The sequence below is a fragment of the Myotis davidii genome, unplaced genomic scaffold (assembly GCF_000327345.1).
Source record: "Myotis davidii unplaced genomic scaffold, ASM32734v1 scaffold847, whole genome shotgun sequence".
NCBI classification, from domain to species: Eukaryota; Metazoa; Chordata; class Mammalia; order Chiroptera; family Vespertilionidae; genus Myotis; species Myotis davidii.
Window position 1 is genome coordinate 1,919,558 of NW_006298049.1, and position 25,804 is coordinate 1,945,361.

The window sequence follows — 25,804 nt, forward strand, 5'->3', positions numbered from 1 at the left end:
AGAAACAACTAAAGGAGTTCATCACCACCAAACCAAGATTATATGAAATGCTGAAAGGTATTCTTTAAGAAGAGGAAGAAGAAGAAAAAGGTAAAGATAAAAATTATGAACAACAAATATATATCTACCAACAAGTGAATCTAAAAATCAAGTGAATAAAAAATCTGATGAACAGAGAAAACTGGTGAATATAATAGAATCAGGGGCATAGAAAGGGAATGGACTGACTATTCTCGGGGTGGGGAGGGGGAAGGGGTGTGGGGAGTGTGGGAAGAGACTGGACAAAAATCATACACCTATGGATGAGGCCAGTGTAGGGGGTTAGGGCAGAGGGGAGCTATTGGGGGGCAAAAAGAGGAACAACTGTAATAATCTGAACAATAAAGATTTAATTAAAAAACAAAAAATAATGCTACTGAAATTTGCTCTCTACATTGTTTACAATCAGATTTATTTACAACTATAAATATAATGTTTGTTAGAATTTCACTTTCTAATAGGAAAAATAAAAATAAAACAACATGTGTAACCCTTGGGTCATTTTTAAACATGGAATAGTCCAGTAGGGTTGAAAGAACTGATGTGGAAGATAAAGGTACAGATGTGGAAAGCTAGAAGCCTAACAAAGAAAGTTATCACACTAAACAGAATACAGTATCCTTATGTCTTTTCACCTAAGCAATTTGATAAAATGACTCAAAATATATTTCTTCAGGTTTTTTCCTAGTCTTGAATGTGAATACATTCTATGAGAAAGTTAATTCATTGAACTTTCCTGATGTAATAGATGCAGGGCAGGAATGGGTGAGGTGAGCATCACAAAACATATTACCCATATCTGGACCTTCCATGTCATCGGCTTCATCTTCTCGTCTTTCCTCAATGTATGTGTTATTTTCTACATAGGATATTACTAAATCAACATCATGTAACACCAAAAATTCCACTGGCATCCCCTACAAATAATTTTAAGAAACATAACTAAAATATAATAAAGCATTTTAATATAAAAATATTTTACTTGTTGACACTGCAATGAAGTTAGACCTTTGAACTTAGATTTTAAATTAAATAAAACCAAAGGAGGAAATTAACTCCACAGTCACTCTGAAAAGTATCCAAGCATACTTTATATAAAAAGATAGTGTGCACTATAAAAACAGATGGCAAAAAAAAATAACTGGAAGTCTCGCTTGTGGGTCGGGAGGTGGTTTGAGGAACTAAGTGAAAAAGATGAAGGGATTAAGAACTACAAATTGGCAGTTACAAAATAGTCATGGGGATGTAAAGTATAGCATAGGCAATATAGTCAATAATATTGTAATAACTATGTACGGTGCCAAGTCAGTACTTGAAATATGGGGAGGAACACTTTGTTAAGTATATGATGGTCTAACCACTATGCTAAACACCTGAAACTAATAAAAATAATATTGAATATAACTGTAAGTGATAAATAAAATTTAAAAAGGAAGTCTCGCTTGCTTTTTTACACAATTACATTATACTGAAATCTGAAATATTTCACGTGTAACAGTAAATCCTACCTAAATATAAAATGGAAATATATATATACAATTTTATTGCAGAAAGAGTCAATCAATATAATCCCACTAAAAAGTTTTAATTGCCTATTTAGCTATAAACATAAAAAATGCTATCTGCTCCCAGGTATTTTAAGAATGCCAAATTCTATTCCAATTGACATTATGCTATTAAAATTTCTTTGCTAAGGCCCAACGGCAACTAGATTACTTTAGTAAACTATACAATAGAATAAAGCTAGAGAAAAAGCTTTAAGTGTGTCTGTTCTTTGATATCACATATCTTCATCTTTTCAATACTAGAGTCAAAGCAAGAATTTTTTTACTTCTGCAGAAACATAATGGAGCTAAAAGGAACAGGAATCAAAAATCAATAAAATCAAACTGAATTTATTCCAAATATACATAGAAATTGTGGTAAACTTTTTTAAAATATATTTTTTATTTATTTCAGAGAGAAAGTGGGGGAGGAGAGGGAGAGGGAGAGGGAGAGGGAGAGGGAGGGAGAGAGAAACATCAATGATGAAAGAGAATCATTGATCAGCTGCCTCCTGCACACCCCACACTGGAGATCTAGCCCACAACCCAGGCATGTGCCCTGACAGGGAATCAAACCATGACCTCCTGGTTTATAGGTCGACACTTAACCACTGAGCCATGCCAGCCAGACGTGGTAAACTTTTTTATTGAAGTATAACATTCACAGAGAAAAGAACACAAATTATAAATGTATGGTTTGAGGATTATTTTGTTGTTGTTAAAAAAATCCTCATCCAAGGATATTTTTTCCATTGATTTTTAGAGACTGGGGAAACAGGGGAGAGGGAGGGAAGGAGAGAGAAAGGAAGGGAGAGAAAGGAGGAAGAGAGGGAGGGATAGAGAAAGCAACATAAATGTGAGAGAAACATATGAAGTGGTTGTCTCCCACGCTCGACCCGACCGGGAATGGGGAGCAAACCTGCAACCCTTCTGGTGGGCGATTTGACAATGTATTTTAAAAGCCTTAAAAATTTCCATTTCCTTTGACACATTTCACTTCTAAAAATTTAGTCAAAAGAATCAGTGTTACTCAAAACAGAGTACAAAGGCAGGCATCACAGCACAATAAGAAGTAATTAAATATCATTCTAAGTGAAAAGTAAGATATATAGCACGATCCTAATTTTCTTTAAAAATATATAAATACATACAGTGGAACCTTGGTTCTCGAACTTAATTCATTCCAAAGGCTGTTGTGCAAGAAGTGATTTGTTCCAAAACCAAATCATTTTTTCCCATTAGAAATAAAATAAATTGAATTAACCCATTCTAGACCCCCAAATGATTCCACTTTAACCTTTTTTAATAAAGTTATTTATTTTTTAATCCTCATCTGAAGTTATTTTTCCATTGATTTTTAGAGACAGTGGAAGACAGAAAGAAGAGAGAAATATCGATGTGAGAGAAACACATTGATTGGTTGCCTGTTGCATGCACCTCGACCAGGGCCCAGGCCGGGGAGGAGCCTGCAACCGAGGTATGTGCCCTTGACCAGAATTGAACCGGGACCCTTAGGTCTGCTGGCTGACACTCTAACCACTGAGCCAAACTGGCAAGGGCTAACCTTTCTTATATGCAGTACATGTCTAATGTACTGTTTACTCTATAAATAAACACTTCTTTTTCTTAATTTATCGAACCACCCCCTACTAGCCTTAAAATAATCACTTTCAGCAGACCTTACAGGGGTGTCCTTCAGGGCAGCATGCAGCATCTTTGCTCTTCACATATCATTGCCCCTGAAATGCCATCACTAGCTAACTGCTTTCATTTATCCTAATCAACAATAGTTTTTCTACTTCTTCAGTTGCCTATGATCACTGTTTCTTTCACATCCTTAGCAACATTAGCACTCTTAATGGCCTCTTTATGTTTTAAAGCTATGATAAGGTGGATTTTACCAGCAACAAAAGCATTCATTCTCTTTTGTGTGTTGTCTGGGAGATGCTTTTTGTCATCCTAAGGTATCAGCCTGAAAGGGTTGTCAATTCAAAAACCGAAAACCTAGTAAGTTTGGTTCGACAACTGAGACATTTTTTCTGTGAACAACTTGGTCGAGAACTCAACTGTTCGAGATGGGAGATATTCTGGAAATGAGGCTTGACTGTATATGAATATGGGGAAAAAGACAAACTAACAAATGAAAAAAACACACCAAAATATTAACAGCAAGTATGTTGGAATAGTGGCAATTTACAAAATTTTTCTATAATAAGCATATATTACTTTAAACAAGTAGGCACTGTAGACCAATCCACAAAATGACTAACCTCTTCTCTTTTGAAGACCACATTAGCTTGCTGAGGAATGTCCACTTCCAAAGAGTCCCTTTTTCAAAATGGAAATAAATGTGTTATGTAGCTAATCTGAAGGATAACAGTCATCCAGGATGTCAATCTAAAATAGAACTGTAAGCTCTCATACTAAAAAGAAATTTATGAAAAAAGATGACAATTTCATGACTCAGAAATTTCATATATAAATACAGACCAAATTTTCTGATCTCTATCTTTATCTATATCTTCCTTTAGATAAATTTTAATGTCTAAATTTTAACCATGCTAATAATTTTAGACTTTAGCTCAGCAACTTGTTCTAACAATATTAGAATCTATTACAGATTTGAGTTTATTTACAAGTGAACAGATTACCACATTTAAATATGAGAAAAAATATTAGTGTTTTATTAAACACAGTGAATATGGCACATTTAAGATACCTTAACAAGAGCAGAACTCCTGCTTTCCCCAGAAGACGCCAAGCAATCCATTCTGCAGTTCTTCTATCAGCTTCATATGTAGCTTGTTGACTAACAATAAACACCAGAGGTAATCCTAGTTGGAGATGAACAGTTGAAACTTGCTGAGGATCTTCAGCAACTTCAGTCTTCATTTAAAAAAAGAACAAAATGTGATAATAATGTTCCAACATTTGGGTTTAAACCTTGCTGGTTCTTATTAATAAAGTCACAAGTAAAAGAACAAGTCTGTGAAATAAATCTAACATTACCAGAAATGGTCTCATAATTTCTAAGTTTAATGCTTCCAATGTACCTATTTGGTTTAAGCATTATAAAACTAACAAAATTTTATAAGAGGTTAAACATAAAATTACAACCCATAAGGAATAAGCATAGTATAAAGAAAAAAAACAATAAGTAAAACAGTGTGGTACTAATAAAGATAGATATTTCATATAAGATAGAAGAGATAACTAAGGAATGCACTCTTTCATATAAGAATTTCACATGTAATAGCACATTACAGAACAATGAGGGACATCTGAGTTACCACAGCAGCTTGAATACACACAACTAATTTCACTCCCCCAAGAAATCCCAGGAAAACTACAGCAGTAGGATTTTTTAGAAGAGAAAAACATACATACGTGAGAAATGAAAAGAAAAAAGTCAGCAAAATTTTGAATGCTGGAGAACAGAATCACTGACTCTACAGAACAAAACTCTAAGCCATGAAGGAAAGAAAGCTAAGAAACAATTCCTTTTTAACTGCAGAATAAATCCTCCAATGGTTCAGGAACTGTCAGTGCCTGGTATCTCTGAAGCTGGTAAAGAAATGCTGGAAGAGGGGTGGCAGGAAGGGTCTTTTAAAAGGAGGAACAGGTAAAAACTTTGGAGAAGCAGTTAGATTCCAGATTCCTCTCCCCAACTCCATGAGCATAGGAAACGGTCCCTCAAACCAGGAGAAATGGGGGGAGGGGACGGGGGCTTAGGAACAGCAGAGTGTGTGAACAGCATGCCAAAAGCAGGGGAATTAAGTAAGCAAATACTGAGAGGTCACCCAGCCCCCTTCCCACTCTCAGTTCCTGGAATGCTAGCACCAGACTTCAGGCAGAAGATCCCTTTCTGGGGATCTTGAGTAACCCTGAGTCCACCATCCTGTGCTTCTTGGATTGCCAAGCCTTTCTAGGCTGACACCATGGTTTAGGGTTTAGTAGATTCTCAGCTTGGCTCTCCAAGCAGGCACTGATTTCAAAACTATGATTACATAATTCCTGGTAAGTATAACAAAGTGAAATAAGATCCGAGAATCTCCCTTCTCATTGCCTATCTTTAAAAAAAAAGAAAAAGTTTTTAGAAGAGCAAGAGAAAATTCATGAGCAGAAATTCTAGAAAAAGGGCACAACTTCAAGTCAGAATGCTGTAGCCACAGAAGAAACAGATTTTTAGTAAAGCTTGGGATGAGTCCTAATCCTGCCCCCAATGGCAAAAACAGTACTGCTATGTAGGCAGAATTCTTAATATCTCAATATTGGAAGAAAAGGAAATGAGTCGGGAGAGAAATAGTGAAGAACTGTGCAGTGAACTGATATCTTCCTTTTGGGGCTCTATGGTGAAATGGGAGATCAAAACCAATTCAGAGTATTCTCCCCATGGAAATAAGATAAATGCTCCTTCTCTGTGTGAAGAGAAAGGAAAGACTTATGTACTGCTTTTTAAAAAACGGTGATTGAAGCCAAAATCAAACTAAACAAAACTGACTCGAAGAACTCAGGAATGAGGCCAGTAAAGCTGGGACTGGTGAGCTCTGAATCTATTTAAATGTAGAAGCAAGGCTTTTTAAACAGTGGGAACTATGGTTACAGGACATAACAAATACTATAAATCTTAATAATGTAAAAATAATACAAAACTGACAATAATCAGCAGGGTAAAGGGAACTGGGATAAAAATAAATGTCTGAAATTAATTTTCTCATCTTTCACAGCAAGGAGGGGAATCAATACTATCTTAAATGAAAACATAGTTTTTTAAAAAATGATTTAATTTCCTAATGTTTTTCATAATCATTTTCAACACTTAAGACAATATTTCCTAAGAGTCCTCTAATGATGAAGAAATGGTTTATCAAAAGTTCCATAATCCTGCCCTGGCCGGTGGCTCAGTTGATCATCAACCCATGTACCAAAAGGTTGCCATTTCAATTTTGGTCAGGGCACATGTTGGGGTTGTGGGCTCAATCACCAGTAAAGGGCATGCAGGAGGCAGCCGATAGATGTTTCTCTCTCCCTCCCTCCCTCTTCCTCTGTCTCTTAAAATCACTAAAAACATATATTTTTTAAAGTTCCACAATCCCTCATTTTATACCAGTTTCTTTTTCTTCTTATTAAATTCAAATAAGATTAAATATAATACTTCTTACTATAAAATACCATATGCAATATGATATATCCATTAATCCATTCATCCCTCTATTTGTGAGTGTCTTTATGACTGGTGTGATGGTTACCTAACAGCTTATTTCTGAATGATGGGAGTAGGAGGCTCTAAATTTTTTTCTTTACACTTTGCTGCACTGTTTGAATTAGTTCTAATACACCTGCACCATTTTTATATAAAAAGGACATGCTGAGTGAAAAGGCTTACTGAAGGTTTTACACGTGCTCAGTACAACCCTTTGAACTTTCAGAGAAAAGTCTGCTGATCACCAATACCTACTGAGTCTCCATAATATTCTTCCAGGCTAATACTAAGAAAAGAGAAACATCAGAAATGCTATACTGCCAATATTTACCAACTTTTAAAATAGTGATCAAAATATTCACAAGAGATCTTTTCTTGACCATTATGTGGTCTTTGTGATCTCAGCGTGGTCACAGTGCATTATAACTACCACAGAATAATTCCACTACAAAAGACTCTATTTGGGTTTCAATACAACACTTCAAGGCATGAAATATTCATTTTTTGAACAATGTATCATCTCTTCTACCTTTAATAAGGAAATATTCCTAAATTCCCCTAAATTCAAGACATATGTTCAAAAAAGGGGGAAAAGATATAGCTCATCTAAGTAAAATGCATATCTGTGAATCAAAGCAATAAATTTAACATATGAATTATCCAAATACATTAAAATAAGACACATACCAGCAGAGGTGCTTCCATGGACTTAATAAATCGATAAATGTCCAGTGTAGTCAATGGCTGTCCCATTAGTGTTCTTCTACATTGTTGGGTCAAGTCCAAGACTGCTTTACAATGAAAAAAGTAGAGATGTGCATATTTTATATCCTCCATTCTGTAAATTAAAAATCAGGGACAGACTCACTTGAAGTTCGATGTGTGATCCTTCTACCATCCAGAAAGACTTCACACATCTCTTTAAGTCTCATGCTTTTGAATCAATGTTTTAGTAAAAGCCTAAAAGAGTGTAACATTAAAATAAAATGGACCTAAGCTAAAGGTACAGAATATTAAAGAAAATTAACTAATATTTTTAATAAACCACATGAAGCTATTATTTTTCTGAATTCTCTCATGGTAGCTTCTAAATTGGGTTATAGGTAGGTCAACATAATATTTTTTTTAAATAAAAGGCTGTCACCTTGAGGACAATAAGATTATCTTCAAATAGTGTTTCCTTTCTAGAGATATGTTAAATAAAGCTTTCAAACACAAATTTTCTAGGTTTAATTTAAACCCAAATCTGTTTTGAATAAACTTCAGCCAACACATGCCTTAAGATAGAAACCATGTGACACTTCGTGGGAGTTGGTAAGGTTGTATCTGAACTATTATAAAACTCAGCAAATATGGCTTATAATTTGAGTTTTGGCATTCCCTTCAATATGAGAATCCAAAGATAAACTTATAGTGGGAAAGTAAGATTTGCCAAAATTAAAATAGCATTTTTAAAACTCTTCATATGGCATTAGTAGAGTTTGGCAAAATATTGCAAATTTTTTAATTTTTAAAATGTTGTTTTATTTCTTGCTACATGCTTAAACTGAGTTCCAAGGTTCACTGATTTCAATTTTAAAGCATCTCTAACAGATTCAATGGGTTTTTAAAAAAATGATCAAAGATTTACTTAATACCTACTATATATCAGGCCTTATGCAAGACTAAGATGATTAAGACAATTCAAATTCATGAGAAGCTTACACTAAAGGAGATATATTTAGTAAAACAATTAAAATGTAGGTTATAAGTGCTACAATATACAAAGTGCTATGGAAAACAAAGAAATATTTAATTCTGCCTCAAGTTGGGGAGGAGAGAAAAAGGGTTCAGGAGGATCATCATAGAGATTAAAAACAGCAAGGGAGAAAAAGACCTCTCCAAGAAGATAAAGCAAATGGGTATTTCTGACAAAAGAAACAGTATAGCCAAGGCACAAAGCACATAACTTTTTTAAATAGTCACACACTGAAAGGAAAGTGTTGAGAGCAGGACCTAGCTGAGCCTAGAATTCATATCATAACCTCTGAAATAATAATGCTGGAAAGTTACTTAATCACAGATTATTTGGTGATAGATAACAGAAACCAAAAGGGAGGTGGGGGAGAAACATTTATTGGAAGTTTAGGAGAGTCAGAGAATACAAGGAAAATTAAAGTAATTAGATCAGGGAGTAAATGTAGAGATCTGAACAGCAAGAGTTCTGCAAGACCTTCATTTTGCCAATAATACTCTTCAACTCCCAACTCTGTATAAAGACAATGTTCTCAGCTTTACTTCTATATGGGCAAAACAATCCTGTGAGCAAGAGAGCCACAAGATTGTATAATTGTTTTTCTATGCCCAATTCTAAGTTTCTGGGAGAGGGGATGGCATTTGCTCAGGTAAACAAATGAATTGGTTGGCCCTAGGTCAGGTAGCTGCCTCTGACTTAATTGAATGTGATATGTATGGGTTGAGGGTAACACCCTTCTTGGCCTAAACACAGATTCTTTAAGAAGGGAATATAGGGAGGCAGCAGAAATAACTAGTGTCTCCATGGCATGCTACCTCTTTTATTACCTGTCAATGTACACTCTTCTTAACCAACACTTAATTTCAAGCATACTAACATCCAACGTTACATAACAATTAAAATAGTACTCTTACGCAATGTTATAGCCTCAGCAACTGGAATAATGCCTAACACACTGCAGGTATTCAATACATATTTTTTAAATGAAAGAATAAACACATGGAAGAAGAAAAGGCATTCACCTCTCCCCCATTAGGAGACAATTCAAAGTTATAGGCAACTACTTCACCCAGAGGTGGTGTCATAGGACCACTGTATTCTATCCACAGTCCTTCTCTGTCACAGCAGGTCCTCACCATCTTGTCATCCATGAACAAATGAGAATTCAAATATCTCCAATACAACATATACAAAAAGAGAGGGTAACTGTACATTTTTTAATTCCCATTTTAAAAGTAGAGAAGAGCAGCCAAAACCGGTTTGGCTCAGTGGATAGAGCGTCAGCCTGCGGACTGAGAGGTCCCGGGTTCGATTCCGGTCGGGGGCATGTGCCTGGGTTGCGGGCACATCCCCAGTGGGGGATGTGCAGGAGGCGGCTGATCGATGTTTCTCTCTCATCGATGTTTCTAACTCTCTCTATCTCTCTCCCTTCCTCTCTGTGAAAAATAAATAAAATATATTTTTAAAAAAAAGTAGAGAAGAGCAAATACTCTTCCAAAATATTACTGTGTTTAGTCATAGGTCAGAATAAAAAAATATATGTAGTAAATCTTGCTGAACAGGATCTGTAAAGTAAATGATAGGACCTATATATAGACTCTCAGTAAACAACCACCCCTTGTGTTTTATGTGTGTCACCGTTACATGCAATTATTCATTATCTGGAAAACAAGCTGGTAACACAAGAGAAAGTACAAACAACTAACCCTAAGAGAAACTATGATGCTACCATAGCATCACCATGGGGTGGAGAATAACAAGGCTTCCCCTACTCCAGGATAGGAAATTGGCAGTTGGGAGTAGCAAAGTAGCTGGCTACACAACTGCTTATTGTATCACTACTTACAATAATGCTTTATGGTACTGTCAGTATAACTCTCAAATTGTTAAAAACCTTAATTCTTATACAACAGTAAACATGCATCAAAGTTTTATTTAACTCATTAATGAGGGAACCAGAAGAATGATTAAGAAGAGACTAATAAAAAAGGAATGCTGGCTACCATACAGAGCAATAAAAACGTAATTTCTGCCCTGGTCAGTGGCTCAGTGGTTAGAGCGATGGCCCAAGCACTGAAGGGTCACAGGTTCCATTCCCGGTCAAGAGCACGTACCTGGACTGCAGGTTCCATCCCCAGACCTGGTGGGAAGCAACCAGTAAATGTGTCTCTCTCACATCCATGTTTCTCTCTGTTTCTCTCTCTCCCCTCCCTCCCTTCTTTCCACTCTCTCTGAAAAAGCAATAGAAAGAATGTCCTCAGGTAAGGATTAAAAACAACAAAAAAAGCACAAAAACTATAACTTCCACTTTGTAGAAACGTTATTTTCTGCCAACCCATCCCCCTTGCCCCAAATTTTTTAACTTGTCAGTTTTCTATGTACTAACCTCTAAATTCACAGAATTGTAAAATGGGATTTAATCACTTTTGTGTGATTATTATAAAACTAGAGGCCCAGTGCACAAAATTTGTGTGCACTCGGGGGGGGGGGGTGGTTCTCAGCCCGGCCTGCGCCCTCTCGCAGTCTGGGAGCCCTGCAATCGATCACCCCGCAGAGGGAGGCCCCACTCACCCACCGCAGCCTGCCAGTCAGTGGCCTGGGCCTCCCTCTTTGGGGTGATCGTGGAGCACCCTGATTGATCACCCCGCTGGCTGGTGGCCTGGGCCTCCCTCTACAGGGTGATCCTGGGTCAATGGCAGGGCCCTCATGACCAATCGCATTGCACCTGTCTTGGCTGGCCTGGCACCAGTGGGTGTCATAGCGTGGTCATGCAGATGGTCCTTCAACTGTTTGGCTGTTCAGTTGATTTGCATATTATGCTTTTATTATTATAGATAATCACTATTTTCTGAAAGGTCAGCAAAAGGACTCAAAAACTTGCATGGTATAAAAAGGTCACACAGTCACCATTTGACCTTGGATTAATTTTCCTGAAGAGCATTTTAAAGCCAAATTTAAAGTCTTTAAAATGCACTGGTTATTCCTTGTGTCCTTAAATACTAAAGTAAAGAAAAATGTTAATCCTACATTTGCCCAGACAACAGTCAAAAGAAGGTCTCTACCTAAAATTGTAAGCTAGGAAGTAGACAATAAATAAATAAACAAACAAACATGTACAACATTCCATTCAAAAAAGATTATGACAAAGTAACTTACAGAACTCTCAGAAATACTTTCTGGAGCTTAATTATGAAAGCTGCCTGTTATCACCTATCTCATCACTGTGGGAGATCTATTCCTACAATATACTTGGTCACTCACAGGATCACATCTTCTAGGTTATCCATATTGTTTTCATTCACCTTAGTCTAACATCACTTCTGCATATTTAAATTAATTCAGACAGGAGTACAGTAGATGATTGTAATGAAGGAGATTTCAGGTTTCATTTATATATTCACATCTGCTTACAATTCCTCTTAGACTCTCTAAGTCCACGCTGTGAGAGCATAATGGAAATGATAAATAATGTGAAATAAGTAAACTTAAAATTGTTGACATTCGCCTCTTATACATACCCAATACTTTCCAAAAGGGCAATTTCTGTAGTTAAGACAAATTGGTATGTGTTCCCATACACAAAAGCAGCTTCCATGACTGCCCTGTGCTCTGAAGAAAAGACAAGAGGGAGGAAGAATTAGTTTGTGAGGCTCTACATAAATTTCTAAGTCTCCAGATTGCCCTACACCCTTTTGTGCTCTATTATATTTAAAGAAAAATTCTTTGTAGGGATCTCAATTGGGAAAATGCAAGTGGTTAAAGAAGTTATGAAAAGTCATTCCATTCAAGCGAAGAGAAGAATTAAGGAGGAGTATAAAGTAAGTTATACTTGAGAATATAACATATGAAAAATCTGTGATAGCTTCTTCCTAGCAGCAGGGGAGAAAATATGAATCCACCATACAACTTTTATATGTTACATTTTATATATGTATATGTCTATGTGCTGTTTCTGGTTTAGTTTTCTTTAATGAAACTTGTTCTTAAATATAGTTTAAAGAGATAAATCATTCTACACATTAAGAAAAAAAAAGTTCACCTTCCACCCCATTTCCAATTTCTTTCCAAGGGACAATTAGTTTCAACTCTTTTACTGTTTCTTTGGGTATTTACCACCAAGTCTCTAAATTACATTCTTATACTTTAATTTCCTAATTTTTGTGTTAGTATTATCTATTAACTTCCCACTGTAGAAGATGATAAATTAGCTCTTTTCTCCAAAATCTCCCTCTACAAATGTTCATATTTCTATCCCCTCAATTTTCTCAATATCGTTGTAATTTTTATCAAATCAATAGTCCATATTTACATTATGAGTCAGTAATTATTACTTACAAATGAGACATACAGTCCAAAATGAGCACTTTTAAACAATTTTTTTCACTATATTTACACCATTCTTTTTTTATTTTTGTATATATTTCTTACTAATTTATTCCTAAACTTTAGCACAGTTGTCTAACCCTCTTAATACTTCAAACAGATCAGGTATACTAACTATTCCCTCTTCTTGGAGACTTTTCTGCAGAAATGTCCAATATGGACTGTTGCTACTTAACCTGCTGCGCAAATTTCCTCCTGAGAACCCACTTCATCATCACCCTGGAAACCTCTTATTCTCACTCTTGTCTGAGGTCAATTGGCCTGTTACCCGTATCTTCTTGACTGATTTGCTCCCTTGCTACCATTCTCTAGCACTTCCCATAAGAGGATATATGGAATACATATTTTTTGCGAGCTTGCATTTCTGAAAGTGTCTTTATTGTACTTTCATAACTACAGTTGCCTGCTAATAAAATTCGAGATTTAAGTTACTTCTGAGAATTCTGAAAGCATTGCTCTATTTTCTTCATTTTACAGAATTGCAATTGAGAAGTCCAATGCCATTCTGATTCTTGACCCTTTAACTGGAAACTTCTTTTTTCTTTCTGGAAAATTTGAGAATAATTTTTGTTCCCAATATTCTGAAATTTTAAGATGAGATGCTTTGGTGTGGCTCTACATTCATCCACTATGCTGGGACTCAATGGGCTCTTTCTATTTAAAAGCCTGAATCCTTCAGTTCTGGGAAATTTTCTTAAATTGCTTCTTTAAAGATTTCCTCCTTTTCATATTTTTTTTCTTTTCTCCTCACTGTCATTTCCAGACAGTTACCTTCCCCTCCACCACCCAACCTTCTACCACTTATATTGCATTTCATCAGATTATTCCACTCATCACTCTGCCTTGTTAGTGTCAACCACCACCCCAGTTAGTGTCATTCCCCCTCATCACGCTGTCATTTTCTCCACTACTACTCCTGTCATAATCGTTGGTGATTTTCTTATCCCCTAGATCAGTGGTTCTCAACCTTCCTAATGCCACGACCCTTTAATACAGTTCCTCATGTTGTGGTGACCCCCAACCATAAAATTATTTTCGTTGCTACTTCTAACTGTAATTTTGCTACTGTTATGAAAAGTAATGTAAATATCTGATTTGCAGGATGTATTTTCATTGTTACAAATTGAACATAATTAAAGCATAGTGATTAATCACAAAAACAATATGTAATTATATATGTGTTTTCCGATGGTCTTAGGTGACCCCTGTGAAAGGGTCGTTCGACCCCCAAAGGAGTCGCGACCCACAGATTGGCGACCCACAGGTTGAGAAACACTGCCCTAGATGATCCATTCAAAATGCTTGGCCTTCTCCATAGACTCCAATGATCTTTCTTCAACCCTACCTTAACCACTCACTGTTATGGTCCCACTGCAGGCCTTCAATTAGCAATCATGTAAATTCCTCCATAATCTCAATATCTATCATCCTCCCTCCCCCTACCTCCCACCCCCAGACCTCCATCTGACTAGGTCACTCATTTAGCACATAACTCTAACCCTCCAGGACCCACAATCTTACCACTTTTCACTGTCAGCCACCCCCCACCCTCCTCAGGTCCTCTCCTGCCTTATAACCCTGCTTCAATTCCATTGTCAGTCGTTATAATCACTCCCCTGCCCATTTGGCTAAAACACAATCAGGTTAAATCAAATATTCTGCCTATTCTGTACTTACAATTGATTGTCAAAGTTAGATCTTTGAAAAACCAAGAAAAAATATATCATAAACAGCAAATACTAAAACATTTAAAAAGAAAGCCAGTCAGTCAATATTTACTGAATACTATGAACTACTACACCAGGTACCGTGAGTATTGTAAGGAAATAAAAATAGTAACAGCTAACACAGAACACCTATCACATGCCAAAAACTATTTTAATTATTCAAACTTATTTGGTCCTCACAATAATACTAAGAAGTAAGCACAAATTTTTTCACCGTCTTAGCAATTAGAAAACAGGTTAAGTAAATTGACCAAAGTCATACTATAAGTAATTGATGGAGCAGGGGGTCTAACCTAGGCAGTATGGCTCCAGAGTTCTTATTCAGCCACTATACTATGCTGCCTGATTAAAAACAGAAAACATAAGAATAAAGATGCTTTAAATTTATTTTAAAATATTAAGATTGTGGTCAAAATACTCTTTAAGTTCTTCAATATACTCACACAAGTACAGATGCACAGCAAAGATTAAAGTAAAAGTTAATAAATACCTGGTGTTCCAATGGCTCTTACATATGAAAATGCAATGTTTGCTTTTCCTTTCAGAGCATTTTCTATATTCTGAAGGTCTCCCAGGGTAGTAATATATTTTACTTCGTTAAAAAGAAGTGCACTAAAATAAAGAAATGTGATTAATAGGAAAATCTGGTATGAACTTAGTAATTTCATACATTATTTGTTGAGTAAATAAATAAACATAATTAAAAATGTAGTAAGAACCCAAGGATTTTAACACTAAACAAAAATCACTCCCTAAATCATTAGTCTGTCCCTGAGAACACTGACCAGGTATAGTTGTGAGAAATGGTGCTTATTTACCATTACAACCACCTCAATGAATTTAAGCTGTATTCACTAACATGCTAGTCTGATCAAATAATCCCTTACCGTTAGTTCTCTCAGGTGGAATACATTTGGACCCTTCCCACTTCTAAAATGCAAGCTTATTTCCATGGCCTATAAGGCTCTGCATGATCAAGACCTTGTCAACTTCTCCAACCTCATTCTGTCCTAGCATTTCTCACGTCTATCACACTTTAGGCCAGCCGTGGGCAAACTACGGCCCGTGGTCCGGATCTGACCCATTTGAAATGAATAAAACTAAAAAAAAAAGGACCGTACCCTTTTATGTAATGATGTCTACTTTGAATTTATATTAGTTCACACAAACACTCCATTCATGCTTTAGTTCCGGCCCTCCGGTCCAGTTTAAGAACCCATTGTGGCCCTCGAGTCAAAAAGTTTGCCCACCCCTGCTTTAGGCACACCTTAGGGCCTTTGCACACACAATTCTCTTTGCTAAAAGCTATTCCCTCTGCTGCTCCTCATACGTCTGGTCTTTGAGAAGCCTTCTCTGTTAGTCCTATGTAAGTAGGTCTGTAGCATTTTCCTTTTTCATTTCACACTATTCCTTCCTAGTATTTATCACAACTTATAAATCCTATATAATAAAAGGCTAATATGCAAATTGTCCCCTCAGGAGTTCGACCGACCTGGAGTCTGACCACTCCCTATGACATGCATTGACCACGAGGGGGTGGCACGGAACAAAGGAAGGCCCCAGTCAGCGGCTGGCAGCCGGTGGAAGGAAGGCCCCAATCGGCCCTGATCACTGTCCAGGCCTAGGGACCCTACCCATACACGAATTTCATGCACCAGGCCTCTAATATTTATATATTTATTTACTTATTTACCCCTTCCTCTCTCATTAAACTGTTAGCTTCATGAGGCAGGGACATTGCATATTTTATCACTATTTCCATAATAACTTAGAAAAGAGCCTAATACACCCTAAGTAATTAATAAACATTTGTTGAATGAGTAAAAGCAAAAATGGGGTAGAATTTATTTATTCTAATTCTTCATTTGAAGAAATGCAAATTCAAAACACTGAAAAGCTTACTTACTCAAAAACCTTTATTGAATCAAGGAGTCAGAAACAGAACACAAAACAGATTTTCTCATCCCTAGTTCAGTGATCTTTCCACTTGACCATAATTCTTCCAAATCATCTTTTCAATGTGTAAATCAGACTAACTGATCATTTTTAGTCATCAAAAAAAATCTTCGTTATTTTCTACTTCCATATAAATTTTCTAACAATTCATTTAATCTCTCTGTGTGTGTGTGCACACGTGTGTGTGTGTGTTAGGCAAACTTTAAGGATCTTTAAAATTTGTTCAAAGTCCACATACTTAAATATACAAGATTTACTCAATGATCTACAACAAATTAGTCAAGCATGGTTTTCCTCTTATGGAAAACATGGCACTTTCCACTAATACTGCAGTTCTTAAACTCTTTGGCCTCAAGATACCTTAAAAACTATGAAACCTTAAAAATTATTGAGCTCCTCATTTTCTCAAAAAGTTAAAAATGGAATTCTCATTTGACCCAGTAATCCCACTTCTAGGAATATATCCCACGAAACCAGAAACACCAATCAGAAAGGATATATGCACCCCTACGTTCATAGCAGCACAATTTACAATAGCCAAGGTTTGGAAACAGCCTAAATGCCCATCAGCAGAGGAGTCGATTAAAAAACTATGGTACATGCCCTGACCAGTTTGGCTCAGTGGATAGAATTTGACCCAGTAATCCCACTTCTAGGAATATATCCCACGAAACCAGAAACACCAATCAGAAAGGATATATGCACCCCTACGTTCATAGCAGCACAATTTACAATAGCCAAGGTTTGGAAACAGCCTAAATGCCCATCAGCAGAGGAGTCGATTAAAAAACTATGGTACATGCCCTGACCAGTTTGGCTCAGTGGATAGAGCATATGGACTACGCTGGTATAAAAAAGAAGGACCTTTCACCATATGCAACATCATGCATGGAAGTGGAGAGCATTATGCTAAGCAAAATAAATCAGTCAGAGAAAGATAAATATCACATGATCTCACTCATATGTGGGATATAATGATCAACATAAACTGATGAATAAAAATAGATCCAGAGACATGGTAGCACAGAACAGACCCTCCAACCTCAGAGAGAATGCAGGGGAGGGGGGTTAGAGATCACCATAAAGACCTGTATACATGCATATTAGCATAACCAATGGACACAGACACTGGCGTGGTGGGACTTGCCCTCAGGGATGGGAGTGGCCTGGGGTGGGGGGTGGGGGTCAGTTGAGGGAAAAGGGAGACATATGTTGAAAAGGAAAATGGGGGGGTGGGGCTTGCAACCTAGTTCAGTATCTGGTTAAAACTGTAGTCTTACTTCCCCACTCTGACTGACTTGGGCGGAGCTGTGGAGCATGCCCCCAGAGCCCCCAACACTGACTTTGGTGGCACTGCAGGGACCCTCAGGGGCTCTCCGCAAGAGGAGATATATAGGTCAGAGCCTCCCCATGAGTTCAGTTCAGGCTTTGGATCTGGAATTCCCCTGAACTAGCAGATCTGCGAAATACAAGTTAAACTTTCCTCCCCCAGAGTTCTGGCTGATCATTCTGCCATGTATTCTGTCACAATGATGTAATACTTTAAACAATAAAAAAAAAAAAAATTATTGAGCTCCTCAAAGAGCTTTTGTTTATGTAGGTTACATCTACCAATAGTTGCCAAAATAGAAATTAAAACAGGAATTTAAAAATATTTGTTAATTATTTTTAAAATAATAAATACCATAAACACATAATAATAAACACATAAAATAATAAACACATGTTCATATAATAATACAATTTTCCAAAACAAAAAGAAAAGATTAGTGAAAAGAGTGGCATTGTTTTACATTTCTGCAAATCTCCTTAATATTGAACTAATAAAACATAGCTGGATTCTCATAGCTGCTTCTGCATTCAATCGGTTCTGACATCACACAACATATCACATAGCTTCTGGAAAGGGCACTTATAAAAGAATGAAAGTGAAAATAGCTAAAAAATGTTTTAGTATTATTATAAAAGTACTGGAGGCCCGGTGCACAAAATTCATGCACTGGGGGGAGGGGGGAGAGGGGAGGGTGTGTGTTCGCCCTCTGCCTGGCCTGAGCCCTCTCGAAGTCTGGGAGCCTTTGGGGGATGTCCCGGAGGTGGGAGCGCTGCTGCACTTGCCAGCCGTGAACCCAGCTCAGGGCTTCTGGATGAATGGCACGCCCCCTGTGGGAGCGCACTGACCACCAGGGGAAAGCTCCTGTGTTGAGCATCTGCCTCCTGGTGGTCAGTGCATGTCATAGCAACCAGCTGTTCTGCTATTCGGTCAATTTGCATATTAGCCTTTTATTATATAGGACTGTGAGTTCAAGGACACCCTGAAACCACTGCCCTAAATTACTCTGGCTTAAATATTGACTTTTTATTATAGATTTCTTCAACTTTTTTAAAGAAAATAAAACTTGATCTTCTGCAGTTCCCAGGGCTTTTTTGTTTTTTTAAAAGAAATATTTACAGAGCAGTCTCACTATGTGCTAGATATTTGCACATGTTTTCATTTAAATCCTCAACAATATTCTTGGAATATTCTTTTTCAACACATACCAGTAACAGTCTGAGGGATTAAATGATCTGCTCCAGATCATACTGGTGGTCACTGGCAGAGCTGAGACCCGAAGCCAGGCCTTTTGACACGAAGGCCAGCACTTTTAAATTACTTTTTTACTGACCACTCGTGTAAATGCGAAACCAGGTGGAAAGAGAGGCAACTAATGAATGGCAATGGAGTGTTAGTGGCAATCTGGCCTATTAGTAGCTTATACTAGTACTTTTTGACTAACAAGTCCAGGATTCCTCTTGAGTTACTTCAAACCAACTAAAGCTGCCATCTAGTAACAGAATTGGACTTTGGGGAAATTATAGCCTTAGAAAAAATATTTTATTTTATTTTTTTTTAATATATTTTATTGAATTTTTACAGAGAGGAAGGGAGAGAGATAGATAGTCAGAAACATCAATGAGAGAGAAACATCGATCAGCTGCCTCCTGCACATCTCCCACCGGGGATGTGCCCGCAACCTAGGTACGTGCCCCTGACCGGAATCGAACCTGGGACCCTTCAGTCCGCAAGCCGACGCTCTGTCCACTGAGCCAAACCGGTTTCAGCACTGAGCCAAACCGGTTTCGGCTTATTTTTATATTATAAAAATATTATATTCACCCTTTAGCCTCTATTGCTTTAGTAACTCTAATCTAGTATGTGCTTCAAAAATCAGATCTAGGAGAACAATCTCCCTAATCTTTTTCCCAAATAAGGACTGACAAATATCTAATCTAATAAAAGACAAAAAGGGTAATTAACTGTACCTCCACTATGCTTCCCATTGGCTAATCAGCACCATATGCAAATTAACCGCCATGAAGTTATCCAGCGATCCATGAGCAGGAAAGCGCAGCCTACAGGCAGCACCCGACCCTGGCCACAGCTCAAGGGAGAGAAAAACACACAGTGGAGGCCAAGAGCCTGAGAGATCACCACAGAGGGTCACCTGCTCCAAGCCTCCATGGTGTGGCTGGTGGCGGGCCCCCAGCAGACACGCAGACACACCCACACACACACACACACACACAGGACGCCTGCTCCGAGCCTCTGCTACCAGACTGTGGCTGTCAGTAGGACATCCACTGAGGGCTCCCAGACTGTGAGAAGGGCAGACTGGGCTGAGGAAACCCCACCCCCAGTGCACGAATTTCATGCACTGGGCCTCTAGTAAATTAATAAAAGCCAGCACTCGGGGTGGCATTGCCACATGTCAGGAATAGTACTAAGCATTTTATAAGTAGTGGTAGTTAATCAGTTTTGGGACTCCCTAGCTCTGAACTCCTTCCTGTCTTTTACCTTGAGAATTCCTAGCTTTCTAAGTCTTCACGGTGAACAAAGGCCTCCTCATAGAAGGGCTGAGCCCCTTCACAAAAGCTAAACACTCAAATCTCATTTCTCAAATGTCTCCAATCTCAAACAATTTGGTTCTCAACCAAGTTGTTCACAGAAAAAATACCTGAATTATCGACGAAAACTCCAGTTTTCAATCTGACAACCCTTTTATGTTGATATCTCAGGATGACAAAAATCATCTCTCAGGCAATAAACAAAGGAGATAATGCTTTTGCTGCTGGCAGAAATCAAGGATTAGCACAATTTAAAAACATATAGAGGCCATTAAGAGTGCTAATGTTGCTAAGTATGTGAAAGTGCTCGTAAAACAACAATCACAGGCAAATGAATAGGTAGAAAAACTGTTGTAGATTGGATAAGTGAAAAGCAGTTAGCCAGTGATAGTATCTGCAAGGCAATTATATAGGAAAAATTCTTCAGTTTAAGGCTAGTAGGCTGTGGTTTCATAAATTTAAGAAGTGTTTATTTCTAGATTAAGCAGTACATTAGACATGTACTATATATAAAAATGTTAAAATAGGGAATCTTTTGGAGGTCTGGAACATATTAATTCAATTTACATTATTTCTAATGGGGAAAAATGATTCCGTTTTAGAACAAATTGCTCTTGAACAGCCTTCCAGAACGAATTAGTTCGAAAACCGAAGGTCCACGACAGTATTATAGTAAACGTCTTTCCCAAGTTCCCTACTGCAGGGCATGGCGACATGACCCATAATCACTTGCCTGACATTTTGGAGGAGCTAGTGATATAAAGAATCGGGACACTGTATAAGTATTTGACGGAGCAGTAGTGCAACACAGTCAGCTTCAAAGGCAGCAGTGAGAGCAGTGCTGATGACAGCCCCAGAACACTCAACAGTAATCCCACAGTCCCCTCCACTCTAGTTCCCTGTCATGATCTTGACTTTAATTCAGAGCCATATACTAGTAAACCGAGTCCAGTTCTCCAGCTCTCCGAGCAAGTCAGAGATTTCTTATATCTGCTCCAAATCCTTTCTGCTTAAGCCAGTCAGACCCAGATTCTGGGGTTAATAACTAAGAGCACTCAGCAATGCACTGTGTTTTGTTTCATTTTCATGGCAATCATCTGAGATCAGTACTATCATTAATTCCATTTTACAGATAAGGCCATGAGGCTTAGAGAGGTCACCTTGCCTCATGTACAAAAGCTCATTAAGTGGTCATTATTCATGAAGTAATAAAAAACAAAACTAATGGTACTCATAATCTAATGATCTCTATGACTTCCCCCAATGGCTTCCTAACTTTATCCTATATAATAAAAAGAAAATATACAACTTGACCGTCACTCCATCACAAAGATGGCGGAGCCCACAGCAGAGGCAGGGGTGTCCGTAACACAAGATGGCTGCACCCACAGCGGAGGCCAAGCTCCCGTAACGAGCCTTAACAAGCAATCATCAAGGACCTGAGGCTGCGTCCCCCCACCCCCACCCCCATGGGGCTTGACGGGGGACCTGAGGCTGTGGCCCCCTCCCGGCGCCAGGCCGGTGGACCTGAGGCTGAGCCCCCAGCACGGTGGGGCTTGACAGGGGATCTCAGACTGCACCCCTGGCCCAGCAGGGCTTGATCGGGGACCTCAGGCCATGCCCCCCAGCTCGGCGGGGCTTGATAGGGGATCTCAGGCCACGTCCCCCACCTGGTGGGGCTTGACAGGGGACCTCAAGGTGTGCCCCCTACCCCAGCGCTAGGCCTCAGGCCATGCCCCTGCTCCGGCACCAGGCTAGGGGACTTCAGGCTGCGCTCCCCAACCCTGGCTCCAGCCAGGGGACCTCAGGCTATGCATCCCGCTGGCCGGGTCTAAATCTAGCCCAATGGGGGTGGGGCCGGCTAAGTCTGGGTCTCATGCGATTTCAATGCACACATGGTGGGCAGGGACCCGTGGTGTACCCCAAACTCTGACAGGAGGAAGATTTTCATATACATTTTACTAATTTTCTTTCATCTCTGACACTTCTATTATAGAGAAAGGGCAAATAGCAATATTAAAATACTTCCTCTAATTAATCCCCTTTTAATGTGCACGAATTTTGTGCATCGGGCCACTAGTTTTTTAATATTAACTTCCAGAACATGGGCATACCTAGGAAACTCTAGGACCCATTCCACAAGCCTGTACTCCTTCACTCCAGTTGCAAAGAGGAGAAATACTAACACAGGGTTAAAGGAAAAGCCTGTCTTGGGATTTTCTTGCTCTAATGACTCAGTAAAACAGCCTGGGGCTACGCTGAGATGGGAGCTCTTCCTGCCCCAGAAAGGCCTTCTTGTTCCTTGACATGCTTTTCCTGAGACTCTCCTATCACAACCATTAGATACATAAGAATTGAGTGTGTGTCAGAAAAAAAAAAAGGAAATAAAAAGTCTACCTGTCCCTGCTGTCAGAGTAGCAGGCTGCTCGGCCTTTTTTCAGAATTAAAAAAAAAAAAATTCATATTATATTTCTATCATTATTCAAATTCTAAAAAAAACCCAACAACACACACAATAAAAAGGAAATGTTCCTTTCTATTTGCCGTAGCAAAACCCCTGGGGGACAGGGGGAGGAGATGGGAGTAACAGAGAGAGAGAAACAAATTACTTTTATCTAAATTAACTATATTGTGACTGGCCAGATCCATGTATAAAATAAAATATCCCAAAGTATTTTATTAATAAGCATTTTCTAAATTACAATTGAAAAAACAAACAGGTAGGAGTCACCTCTGCAATATGAATTAAGAGTACAAGTAATACCAAAGTCCACAAACACCAGTCTTTGTCTTTTTGTCATACATTATACTGTACTAGAGGCCCAGTGCACAAAATTTGCACAAGAGTAGGCCTTCCTTCCCCCGTTGTCGGCACCGGCTTCACTCTGGCACCCGGGACCTGGGCTTCCCTCCAGCCGCCGGGAGGCACCTGGGACCAGGGATTCCCTCGTAGCCCTGGCTTTGTCTGGAATGTCGTCCGGAAGGACGTCTGGTCTAATTAGCATATTACGCTTTTATTATTATAGATATTATCCTATTCACTTCTTATAAACAACCTTATGGGCTTATAACACAAGACTTCCACTCCTCCAATTTCTTTTTGTTTAATATGTCTTTTACTGATTTTAGAGAGAAAGGAAAGGAAAAGGGAGAGAGGGAGAAACATCGATGGGCTGCCTTCTACTTGCCCCCTTCTAGGGATTGAGCCCGCAACCTGGGCCTGTGCCCTGACTGGGAATGAAATGGAGGTCTCTAGGTTCATGGGACAATGCTCAACAAACTGAGCAACACCAGCCAGGGCTCTGCTCCTACCATTTCTAACAACAGGAAAGTGAAGTTTCCAAAATCATGCATCACCAACCAATCTAATATTTTTTGAGCATCTAACGTATGTCATTCATGGTGCCATGCGTTGGAAGAAAGAATCTATATAAAAGGGCACAATTTGCAGATATAACCATTACTACCAATTAACATAGAGCTGTGAGGAATTTAAATCCAAGACAAGTGGTTTCTTATTACAATTTCCCAGTAAAAAGTGTATCATTATCAAACAGGAACCCACATGACAATACTGTGTAGGAAAAAGCCTGATACAGATAAAGTAATGAACAACAGCACAAAAATTATTAAAGGACCAGTATGAGCACAGTTCAGGAGTTTTAGAAGACGACAACTCTAAGAATAGCTTTTCCCAGAGGTTGTACAGTAACCTTTAGACTCAATACCAGACTCGGCAATAATGTGTTAAAGAATAAAATAGTAGTAGAAATATGATAGTTGAAAATAACTCCTATAATATTTGAGCAGTATGCTAATTTAAAGGGAAATAAACCTTCCATTTTCTGAAAAAAATATTGTCCCAAGAATATCAAGTACCACATCTTAATGAAGAGTTAATGAGATTTCATTGTTTCTTACAGTACTAGATAACCTTTCCTTTTTGTATCAAGGGATGCCTTTCAGGAGTCAACAATGACTAGAAGAATGGCCTTTCTTTGCAACTGCTGCCTCATGGCAACTATCACAGCATAAACTCACTTCTGACAGCACTGTGTGTGACAGGAACCAGTACTGTATGTGACCAGAACCATAGGTGGATATCTGAATTTGGGTTGCCCTTTTTTTTTTTTATTGCAAATGAGACTCAGCATTTATACAGAAAAAAAGCAACTAACATTTGTAGAGCACCGGCTAAAATCCACAATGTATTTTCACATGCATCACCTTATTTGATCTTCACAATAATCACATGGCCAGCAATTACAACATTTAGAAATGAGGAAAACTAGAAATCAGAAGAGAAATCAGATCACATGAAGGGAGATGAAAGATGAGGGGCCTCAAATCCTCAGTAAATCCTGACTTCATGTATCATACAAGCTTCCAATCCACATTTGAGATTATAGTGAGCCTCATATACCTCTAACTGACTTGCCTCAGACTGGTTAGACATATGGTATTCAACAAATAAAGACTACTTGCTACTTTAAATTTCTTTGTCTAAATATTACCTCCTTAATTCATCTAAACTGGAAGTAGAATTTTCCTCACATAGTTATCAAACCACTCAATTCCACCAGTTTTAACTATGCAAATTTTAAAAAACAGAGCTAAGAATTTTTAAAGTATAAATCCAAATTCTTATTTTAGGAGAAACCAAGATGGCGGCATAGGTAAACACCCGAAATTGCTGCCTAGCACAACCACTTCAAAAATACAACTAAAGACAAAACAGACATCACCCAGAACCACAGGAAGGCTGGCTGAGTGGAAATTCTACAACAAGAAGGAAAGAGAAAAGCACACTGAGACTTAGGAGGTGCAGAAGTAAAGTGCAGAGGTACGGAGGCGTGCACGCGGAAAGGGCTGGCAACGGAGGACGCCTGTGTCTTTTTCAATTGGGAGGGAGTCTCAAGCTCCAGACGGACCTGACTCCAGTTCCGGGCGAGTCTCTGGAGAGCCAGACTCCTAAGGGGAGAAACTGGACTGTCTGGCAGCAGGCGGAACTCAAGGGCAGCTTTCTCAGAGGTGCTTGCAGCGATTACTGCGGGACAGAGACCAGGGCCTCTTAGGGCAGGATTGAGGACCAGCCATAGCTGTTTGCTCCACCATGTTGATTGCCTGAGACCCTGCCACACCCAAGCTGCTAGCAGAGGCTTTTGCATATGAATAGGCTGGCCCTTTGAGATCTAAAATTACCTAACAAACTGCAGCTGGGTCAGAGAGACCCAGAACATCCAAAAGAAGGCTCAAGGCCCCACAGCAGCTTGCATTGCTTCACAGCTGGGCCTCATCTGGGCACCTCCAAACCCCAAACAAAGAAGAGGAATCT

General features: G+C 38.6%; 1 protein-coding gene across 2 annotated transcripts in view; it reads right to left on the reverse strand.

Moving 5' to 3' along the window:
- The window catches only part of TXNDC16 (thioredoxin domain containing 16), a 93,672-nt gene that overhangs the window by 50,518 nt on the left and 17,350 nt on the right, over positions 1 to 25,804 (reverse strand). For both annotated transcript variants that reach the window (XM_015570498.1, XM_006773789.2), the window contains exons 6-11: positions 15,122 to 15,243; positions 12,040 to 12,130; positions 7,474 to 7,624; positions 4,303 to 4,469; positions 3,854 to 3,911; positions 833 to 956 (exon numbers count right to left, since the gene is read on the reverse strand). In XM_015570498.1, coding sequence (XP_015425984.1) covers positions 833 to 956; positions 3,854 to 3,911; positions 4,303 to 4,469; positions 7,474 to 7,624; positions 12,040 to 12,130; positions 15,122 to 15,243 — 713 coding nt within the window. The remainder of the gene's footprint in view (positions 1 to 832; positions 957 to 3,853; positions 3,912 to 4,302; positions 4,470 to 7,473; positions 7,625 to 12,039; positions 12,131 to 15,121; positions 15,244 to 25,804) is intronic.